A 10,477-nucleotide genomic window follows, 5' to 3' on the forward strand; every position below is an offset into this window, starting at 1 on the left:
TATTAGGGCTCACTTGGAAGTTTGCTGTTAATTAATGGAGGCAGTTTTTAAAAAAGTGTCCATTTCTCTATATACACATTGACGAGATGAGTGTTCCTTTTCCATATTTCTTATAGACAAGCAAAGCTGGAGCAGATGAACAAATTACATAAATCTCTGCTAATAATGTCAGTTGGATTTATCTAGACATGAACTCTGAGGCAAGCCAATGACATAAATTCAGTAACTATTTGTCCTTTTGTCTGGATTCTTTTCAACACATGGTTCTTGAGAAAATTGCAGAGTATGTGAAGAAATTAAGAGTTACCACCTGTTTTTAGAAAATTGATTTGGAGAGGTTCTGATCCTTCTTGGCAGGCAGTATTTAAGAGGCCATTCTGGGGGATGAATTTTGACAATTTAGTCACTGGTGTATGGTGACTCACAATCCTACTCTGTATGCAAATGAAATCATTGAGGAAAAAAATCATAAGGGGCACTGAAATGCCATCAGTGTAGACTTTGCTGTTTAAACCTGAATGAAATATTTTACTTTACTGAATATTATTTAGATTCTTCCTGGGCAGTTTGGATTGGATGAAGTGGCAGCAGCTGAAATGGCTGGAAACTAGAGCTTTCCTTTGCAGCTGTTTGCACAGACACTGTTGCTAGCCCTATGTCCTAGCTCTGTCTCTTTTATAATTGAAGAAGTCATAGTTCTGCCTGCCATTCATACAACACATCTCTTTAACTAAGGAGAAAGACTTAAAATCATAAAAATAACTTGCTGACTTTGGGGTTGGCTCTTTTCAGTTGTCTCAGCAACTAGATGGATTACTCGGGATGCTGTGTGTTGATGTAGCCCCAGCTGATGGAGCGTCAATTCAGCAAACTTTAAAACTACTTGAAGAGAAATTAAAAAGTGTTGGTAAGGAAAAACAAGATTAAATTGCCAAATACGCTATAGTGAATGTCCTCTGAATTGCAGAATAAGGATTGGATTAAATTGCATACTTTTTCATATAAGCCTAACAAGCACATTGAATGGAAAACTGCGGTCACTGATTCTCTTCACTTGACTGGCTCACAAAGGGAGCTTTAAAAATACCTCATTGTAGAATGATATTCAGTAATACGCATTGACCACCATATTCATGTTTTGTGAATATTCAATAGAAACTAGGAATCTGTGTTTTTGAGGTTCCAGCTCCTATGGAAATCTAAACATGTAGGCTTCCAAAATCTGTGCATGGCTGACAAGGGCACGGCCACTTCATTAGCTTAACCAAACCCAGTTTAAATTGCCGGATGTTACATAACTAACAGATCAAGATGGCATATAACTCATAGACTCATATGAAATGGATTTGAGCTACTGATTTCCAACAGCAGTGGTCTTCAAATGAGCCTCTACATTTATATTTAAAAGAATTTCATTTTAAGCAACATCTGTTGTTCTAATAATTATTACTGAAAGGGTATTGGGCAGAATAAACAAACCAATTAAGGGCAAACAGAATACGTGTGAAGACAATGTCTGATTTAATAGCTCATAAATATGTGGGGAGAGAGCATAATAAAGACAAAACTGCATTAGGGTAAATCAGGACGTTGGTCATTTGTGCCCACTTGTGCCCACTGCTTCTTTCATTGGCTAGTAGTATGTCTTCTAGATCTTGGGCAGCAATTTAGGTCTTGGGAAACAATCTCAACTAATCTGTTTCTTTTTATATGATTGTACCAAAAATTGAACCTGGATTTTCAGTGTGAGTAGTACCACAGAGCTACAGTCCTCACTTATAGTAAACACTATCAAGCCTGACATAAATCAATTTGTGTATGTGTCTGTACTGCTGAAGTATTAACCATCCTTCTTACCAGTTGATATAGTTAACTGTCAACACTTGAAGGATGTGCTTACAGAATATATCATTTTAGAGTTTAGTAGGTTAAGTGGGAACATGTGACAATTAGATAGCATCTAACTTGCACAAGGGGAAAAACAGAATTGGGTACTCATGATTTAAGAGGATAGTTCATCTTACATTGTGTACAAAATAAAATTTTGTTCATTATCCCTGTAGACTTGGGCCTCCAAGGTTTGCGTGAAAAAGGTCAGGGTCTTCTTGATCAGATTTCTAACCAAGCTACCTGGGCTTATGGAAAAGATGTAACAAATGAAAACAAAGAGAATGTTGATCACATCCAGGGAGTAATGGAAGACATGCAGCTCAGGAAGCAAAGGTATTCAGGATGATGTTGGACTCCGAAGAATTTCTCTTTCCTAATGACTGTTAGCTTCTTTTTAAATGCCACCATATTTTTCAAACAAATGAAAATATGAAAAATAATCAAAATACAAACCTAAGTGTACATAGGGTGTATCCTGTGTATTTTTTTTGTTCTGAAATATATGATTCCCAAAACTTATAAGTAAGTTTTTTGTTTAAACTTGACACTAAACAAAATCAGTTAATTATAAAAACAGCGTTTTTGTATATAGTTTCATACATTTAGATATTTTTGTTACTTTCAGTATTGTGCAATACTTATTATTAAGAGAACCTAAAGTATTAATGCAAATTACAATTTATAGGTTCTGTAGTTTCTTTAAATATTGCAGAAAAACTGCTTTTAAGATTAATTGGTAATTAATGGCCTTGATATCATTTGGAAATGTTTAATGTTCCATTACATATTGTTCCATTTTCTAAATTTCGATGAGGAATTATGTACGAGTTTACATTTGCTACAGAAACTCCTTTAATTTTCCTGATAATTTAGCAGCTACTGCAATATTTATTTAAATAAAATACTAAATCCTCCTGATATACCACATTTTTAAGGAATATTACAACATTTATTGAATAAGGCATTACACTTAAAAATAAAAACACAGTTTTGAGCTCAGATACAACTTTGAAAACTATAAACAAAAAAGAACATAGAATAATAGAGTTGGACGTGACCTCAAGAGGTTTTCTAGTCCAACAAACTATTAGAGCAGGGGACTCTATACCATTTCAGACAGATGGTTTTCCAGGCTCTTTTTGAAAGCCTCTATTGATGAAGCACCCACAACTTTTGAAGGCAAGCTATTCTATTGGTTGATTGCTCTCACAGTTAGGAAATTTCTCCTAAGTTGGATTTGATGTTAGTTATCATTTTTGTAGGATTTCTTTAAAAATTCCCATTGTATGGGTTGCTACTTTCTTGGCAACAAAGACATAATCTGCTACTATCCTTTGGGAGTCAGCTGCTTTAGCTGCTCTTTGTAAAAGGCTAGTACAGGTGGCTTGTATATGACCTCTTTTCTGCCTGAGGTTTGGAATATACTTTGGAGGAATGTTACCACTTCACAGGACGCTCCTTTTCCTAATGCACTGGGCTCATCTTCCAATAAGCTACACTCCCCAAAGATTTTCATCCCAGTTCTTAACTGCCCTAGCCTATGCTTGGATGTGACATGAGGCACCAAGTTTGAGGAAGACTGTGCCTGTAGGTAAAATAATCAGAAGAGGTCATGAGCAACCGTTACGTAACACAAGACAATGAGAGACAGACAGATAAATATGAGAGCCAGAGTGGTATAGTGGGTATAGTGCTGGACTGGGGGTAAAGATATTGAAATTATAATCCTCACTTAGCAACAGAACCTGCCTGGGTGACTTTGGGTCACTCATCAAATTTGCAGACGACACCAAGCTGGCAGGAATAGCCAACACTCCAGAAGACAGGCTTAAGATACAGAAGGATCTGGACAGACTTGAACACTGGGCAGTAACTAACAAAATGAAATTAAATGGTGAAAAAAGCAAGGTTTTACATTTAGGCAAGAAAAACCAAATGCACAAGTACAGCATAGGTGGCACCATGCTCAATAGTAGTAACTGTGAGAGGGACCTCGGAGGCCTAGTAGACAATCACCTAAATATGAGCCAGCAGTGTGCTGCAGCTGCCAAAAAGGCCAACACAGTGCTAGGCTGCATTAACAGAGGGATAGAATCAAGATCACGTGAAGTATTAATACCACTTTACAATGCCTTGGTAAGGCCACACTTGGAATACTGCATCCAGTTTTGGTCACCACAATGTAAAAAAGATGTTGAGACTCTAGAAAGAGTACAGAGAAGAGCAACAAAGATGATTAGGGGACTGGAGGCTAAAACATATAAGGAACGGTTGCTAGAATTGGGTATGTCTAGTTTAACGAAGAGAAGGACAAGGGGGGACATGATAGCAGTATTCCAATATCTCAGGGGCTGCCATAAAGAAGAGGGAATTAAGCTATTTTCCAAAGCACCTGAAGGCAGGACAAGAAGCAACGGGTGGAAACTAATCAAGGAGAGAAGCAACCTAGAACTAAGGAGAAACTTCCTGACAGTGAGAACAATTAATCAGTGGAACAGCTTGCCTCCAGAAGCAGTAAATGCTCCAACACTGGAAGTTTTAAGAAGAGACTGGACAGCCATTTGTCCGAAATGGTGTAGGGTTTCCTGCCCGAGCAGGGGGTTGGACTAGATGACCTCCAAGGTCCCTTCCAACTTTACTATTATTATTATTATTATTCTCTCTCAGCCCTATACTGAGAAGTCAAAAACACCTACTAACTTATCCTAAAACAGCATAAGTATTAAACATTTATAATCTCCAAAGAAGAAACCTTCATCCCATAGCGGATTGATATGTGCTGATCATTATCGTCATCACAGTCCTTCATCCATTAGCATCTATCCTATATATAACTATAGGATAGTGAACTATGTAGCATCAACTAGTTTGAAGGACATAGTTAGTATCACGTAGATATATAGGCTTATGTAGAGTGGCTTCTGTCTCTGGCTGTGGGAATTCTTCTAAAGAGATTCTTTGCAATTTACAGGAGCCCATTGAAAATAGCCTTATCTTTCATAACCTAATCCTGACTGCCTGCATGCATTTGCATTGCTGCACCTGCAGTCCTGGGAATAAAGTTGAAGCAGCTGTGCATGAGCACATATGCAGTTGGCCATGAGCAGCTAGTTAAGCAGCCATGCTATGAATGGCTGCTTTCATTATTCAGAGGGAAGTGCTTGCTGTGCATTTGCATAGACTACCTCTTTCAGAGGATATGCACAGTTCTACCTTTTCCTTATTACTACTCTAATTTATCTTGCTGGAATAGTTTATTAACATCTGAACTTAGTTTATTGTTTAAACTGCTGTTATGTTCTGATCCTGTCTTTTTTTGAACTAACTTAGTTTTGAGAAAATCTGGTTGAGAACAAAATCTTCCAGTCCCACTGCTATTTTCTGAGGAAGGAGAGTATGGACCCCCAAGCTTGTTCATACGATGTTAAGGCATAATTTAGCACTGTATGTAACTGTAGCAATAACTTAGCATTGTATGGCCGTGAGTCATAATGCTGTTCAATAAAGCAGTATAAAATAGAATTTCCATGGCTATATCATAAGCAGCTTCAAAGTTGTATACGGTAGCTGAACTTTCCAAAGGGCTTATCAATATTGGTATTTAAGGATTAATTTATCAGATTTGGGGTATTCTTAAAGTGTGTGTTATTCCTTATCACAGCATTTTAGACATTTCCCCAAATTTCATTGCTACATTTAAAAGTAAGAATTGCTCATGTATAATTTTTTTATAAGCAGAGCGACCTTTGTGATGCAGTTTTATGTTCTGCCTTTCACAGATGTGAGGACATGGTAGATGTGAGACGATTAAAGATGCTTCAGATGGTTCAGTTATTTAAGTGTGAAGAGGATGCTGCTCAGGTGAGACTGATGGTGACAGCTGTGGCCTAAAACAAAGCTGCCAGACAAATTAAGTAAACTTTGGGAATTGATAAAGCACTGGGTAGTTTAGAGTCAGGGTAGCTGCGTTTCTTTATGCAGATTTGACAAATTTATTCTATGTCTCCTCTCTTACTTCACAATCTCACTCTGCTCACTTCTGTAGGCAATAGAATGGTTAAATGAATTATTAGATGCGCTGCTGAAGACTCATACCCGTTTGGGAGATGATGCCCAAGAAACCAAAATTTTGTTGGAAAAACATAGGAAATTTGTTGATGTAGCTCAGGTATGTTTGCATTTATTTTGTAGCAAATTAGTTTGCTATTAAGGTTTGCTATCTGTATTTAAAATGGTCATTTTGGTTATTTGCTGAGCAGTATACTAATTAAAGTTATTGCTGTCAATCATGGTTAGATTTGGTAAGATTATTGGCCATCTGCAATCTTATTTAAAGTTAATTTATTATTTATTTTATTATTTATTAAATGTATTGCTCCCCCCAGCCTACCACAGGGTAACTCTGGTTTGCTTACAATGTTAAAAAGCATAAAACTATACAAAACCTATATATAATATGAATAAAATACTATAAAAATACTATTCTCAACCCTAACTAAAAAATGTGGAGGGAAGGGAGTAGGATAAGCAGGGGGAGAGGGAGGTGGGATGTCATTAATCTACCAACCATTTATTAATTTATACATGTCAAAATGCTTTTCGACTATTATGAAATGCTTGAGTTCATTTTTCTTCCATGAATATGGAATGGATCCACATTGTACTTGGGGCCACAGTTTTATTTTTCAAGTCATTTCTCTAACTAGATAGCAAGGATTCAACATTTTTGGTATAGAATAATAGATCATTTGGCATGGATTATTAGGCAGAAGAAAAAAGAAATGTTAATGCTGTGGTAATGAGGCTTGATGTTCAGGTGAAATGAAGATGGGGTGGCGGATGAGTAGAGGATGATTCAATAACAGGCCAGATCCTTCTAGAATTTCCATAACTGCCATATAAAGTAAGATGTGACTCTGTACACTTGTAGTCTCTAATTGAAAGCAGTCTAGCCAAGAAAATCTAGTTTCCTTTCTTTGCTGTATCCTTCTTCCCTGTTTGGATGTTCCTGCAAATGAAAAGAGCATGGAAAGTCAAACTTGTTTTTAATAGGCCCAAGAAAAGCTATAGTGTCTTAACGATTCATGTGTTACTGTGTTGTGCCTAAATCTGTAAATCTGTTGCGCCAACACTGTAAATGCCCACCTTAATGTCTATTTTTCTTTTTCTTTTTTAGAGTACCTATGATTATGGGCGACAGTTACTACAGGCTACTGTGGTTTTGTGTCAGTCTCTGAGATGCACTTCTAGATCGTCAGGAGAAACACTTCCAAAGCTGAACCGTGTATGGAAACAATTCACAATCACTTCAGAAGAAAGAGTAACAAGGCTAGAGATGGCTGCTGCTTTCCATTCAAATGCAGAAAAAGTGAGTTTGTGCAGTTGGATTTCAGTATCTTTGATATAACATTTTAAAGTGTGCATTTTATGTGTTCATTTCTATTTAATAAAGTTTTATCATGTTTACACAGAATGTTAAAATTCATGGTGTGATTTCTTTTTATTGCAACTTACAGTTTGACCGCGTCCATTTTTTAAAATGTTATTTTATTACAGGTTTTGCAAGAATGCCCAGATGAGTCTGAATCTATATATGATCCGGAACAATTTGATGAGATTGAAACTGTTGGAAAATCCCTTCTGGATAGATTAACAGTTCCAGTGGTTTATCCTGATGGGTACGTAGTAGGCATTACATTGCTCACTATGCAGTGCAAAATATTTCATTATGTGTAGCAATAATTTTTAAAAAGCAGATATGACAACAGAACAGACCAAATTAGAAGTGAGCCAGAATGGAGCAGCAGGTCCAGTTCCACATTGGTTTGCACTGGCCAGAACAGACGATTGGGAGTGGGGATAGGGATGGGTGGTGAAGGAATGGATGAAGTCCTTTAGAAGATCTGTGGTGTTCCATATTCAGGAACTCCAGAGGCATCTGAGTAAGGAGAGTAAATGGGAAGGCAAATGGACGAAAGGCATTGTATGCCATCCCAGTGCAAATGCTCCCTCTTCTTTCTATATGCCTTGTGAAATTGCGTGCATGTGTAATGAGAGTGATGCTGCTTTCATTATTTTGACAAAAGCTTCCTGCCTTAATAGATGCTTCAGAATAGCTCTTGACTTTCCATGGATGGAAAAAGGCTGCCTAAACTTTGCCTAATCTTAACTGCTAAGTTAATTTTTGGTTTAGGATTGCACTTTTATAAATCAGATGTCAAATACTGAGGTGCTGGAAAATATTAAAACCAAGAAATACAATTTAACATTTTATTAAAATTTAATAGTGTTACTATGTATTATTTATATTTTACGTCATCAAAACAAGCAAGATAAGTTCATCCTTACATTGGAATTCAATAAAGAGATAGATACCTCTTGATTATTTGAAATGAAAGTAAACGCTAATAAGATAGCTTCAAAGAATTGGTTTGAATGACAACAAATGTAAAAAGAAACCGTTGGTATGTTTTAATACAGTTGTGAAGTCTGGTATCAAATGACTTCACACATAAATATTCCTAAGGTTGGGAAGCTGTTCTGAAATTTCAAGTATTCTATTATTTTATATTATCCTGAAGCTACTGGAAAGTTATTTCTGGTAGATCCAACAGTTTCTGTGATAGGATATTATAATAATATATATTATCCTGAAAGCTGCAAAGTGACCAAATAAATCTGTGAACATAGCAAAAACTCGTATTACTTTCTTACATGTAAGGGCTTGGGGGGGTTTTGCTTGTTTTTTTTTGTTTTGTTTTGTTTTTTTTTTAGCACTGAGCAGTTCTTTGGGAGCCCAAGTGACATGGCTTCTTCAGCTGAACACATCAGAGAGAAGATAAAGTTGGTTTGTCTGAGAAAACAACAACTGACACAACCAGACGCCTGTACCACAGAGACCTAATAGCCTTTCCCTGCCAATCCATAAGATGTCTATTGGTAATTCTGCATGACATCTGCATTCTATGCCTACCATAATACATGAAAATGCATTTCACAGCTATTATTAAACATAAAAACCTCTTCATCCTTCTTGAAGCAAATCTTAATCTACACCATAACCATGTATTTCTACGAAGCCATAATTTAACATGCTATGAACCCACAGACTTCAAATATAATTAAAAGGAACAGATGACAATGCACTGAATACTTGCTTTGAAGCTTTATCCCAACCTATCAGGTGCTTCTTTCTCTAAGCAACTGATGCAAGTTTTAAAATGGTGCTAATAAGTGCAAGTTCCACAAAAAATAATTCTGTTTATTCTCCAGATGATGTAGTATTTTAGGCTGTAGGTAAACTATCTGTTGTATAGACAGCGGTGACCTATAATTTTGATTTGTATTTTTTTTAAATGGTCCTTTTTATTGTGCCGATACGTGCCATCCAATTCTTGAAATTCATTATAGTTGGATTTTTCCCAATTTGTATGGATAATGTATTAAAAAATGTTTTGTGCTTAATAAAATCCACCTTTTAAAAATCCAGAAACTTTTATGGAAGCTTGTATTTCCTACTTTATTGCAGGAAATTGTAAAAGAGAGTACAAGTCCATTTTGGATCGTCAGTTTAAGTTTCTTAATAATTGAAAAAAGAAGGAATAAGCATCATGTAAGCAAGGAAGAAAAAAAATGATATGAAAGTAGCTTGTGGGAGTTAATGGCAAATTAAGTTCATTTTTCCTGTTTACTTTTGTTTGTAGATGGGGAGGAGAAAGGATTTACATTTTACAGGAGAGAGTAAGGAACAAAGTCTGTGGCAAAAGGATTTGTAGATACAAATTGAAGCTGTCCAGCTAATACATGATAAGAGAAATTGATAGGTTTCTCTTTTAACGTATCTTTTTTCTCTTTTTCTACAAGTATTGATATTGGACATATATGTTCCACTAGTTACATCCTTATGACTGAGTAAACTCAAGTAACAGCTAATGATGCAATTTCCAGAGCTGATAAAAATGCTACATATTGTAATAAAATTATCAAATATAGGGCATAAATTATGTATTCATTCTTCCAATCTGCAAAAGCCAAATAAAAATGTTTATATATTTATGAACTATGAGCATAAGTTTATTCTTTTTTAAAATTTGGAAAGGCAGCATGTTATGAAATGGCAGCATATCCTTGGAAGACCTATTTGGGATGTGTAATAAAACTGCTTGCTGTATAGATAAGGGAGTTAAATGGCTTCTTGAAAAGTAAAATACATGGCCTGATGGATAAAGCACTTTTAAGTGAGAAGCATCCTGGCTTTTTCCTTTTATGGAGAATCAGAGGAGACTATTTTTAATCATATACACGTACTCTTTTGTCGTCATAAACACCCCTGAGAAGGTCACAAATGGCAATCTCATGATCCCAGGATGCTGCAACCGACTGTCAAAACACCCTAATTTTGATCATATCAACATGGGGATGCTGTGAAGATCATAAATACAGGGACCAGTCAAATCACTTTTCACTATTATTGTAATTTGTTCTCAAAAGTCCCACTAGACACAACACCCAATTCATTTTTCTTTTGTTTTACTATTCATTTGGGGCAAGAATAACCACAGAAATTAAACATTTGAATCATCTTTTT

The 10,477-nt window shown here is 36.0% G+C and overlaps 1 protein-coding gene across 4 annotated transcripts in view; it reads left to right on the forward strand.

The window, feature by feature from the left end:
- The window catches only part of SESTD1 (SEC14 and spectrin domain containing 1), a 62,487-nt gene extending 52,538 nt beyond the window's left edge, over positions 1-9,949 (forward strand). For 3 of the 4 annotated variants that reach the window (XM_039329746.1, XM_039329742.1, XM_039329744.1), the window contains exons 14-20: positions 793-907; positions 2,064-2,223; positions 5,670-5,751; positions 5,936-6,058; positions 7,067-7,258; positions 7,447-7,568; positions 8,665-9,949. In XM_039329746.1, the coding sequence (XP_039185680.1) occupies positions 793-907; positions 2,064-2,223; positions 5,670-5,751; positions 5,936-6,058; positions 7,067-7,258; positions 7,447-7,568; positions 8,665-8,794 (924 nt within the window). In that variant the 3' untranslated portion in view covers positions 8,795-9,949. The remainder of the gene's footprint in view (positions 1-792; positions 908-2,063; positions 2,224-5,669; positions 5,752-5,935; positions 6,059-7,066; positions 7,259-7,446; positions 7,569-8,664) is intronic. The other variant, XM_039329745.1, reaches the window with a different exon arrangement.
- The last annotated feature ends 528 nt before the right edge of the window (positions 9,950-10,477 follow it).

This window comes from Crotalus tigris, unplaced genomic scaffold, assembly GCF_016545835.1.
Source record: "Crotalus tigris isolate CLP2741 ecotype Arizona unplaced genomic scaffold, ASM1654583v1 scf7180000024412.151370, whole genome shotgun sequence".
In the NCBI taxonomy this organism is placed as follows: Eukaryota; Metazoa; Chordata; class Lepidosauria; order Squamata; family Viperidae; genus Crotalus; species Crotalus tigris.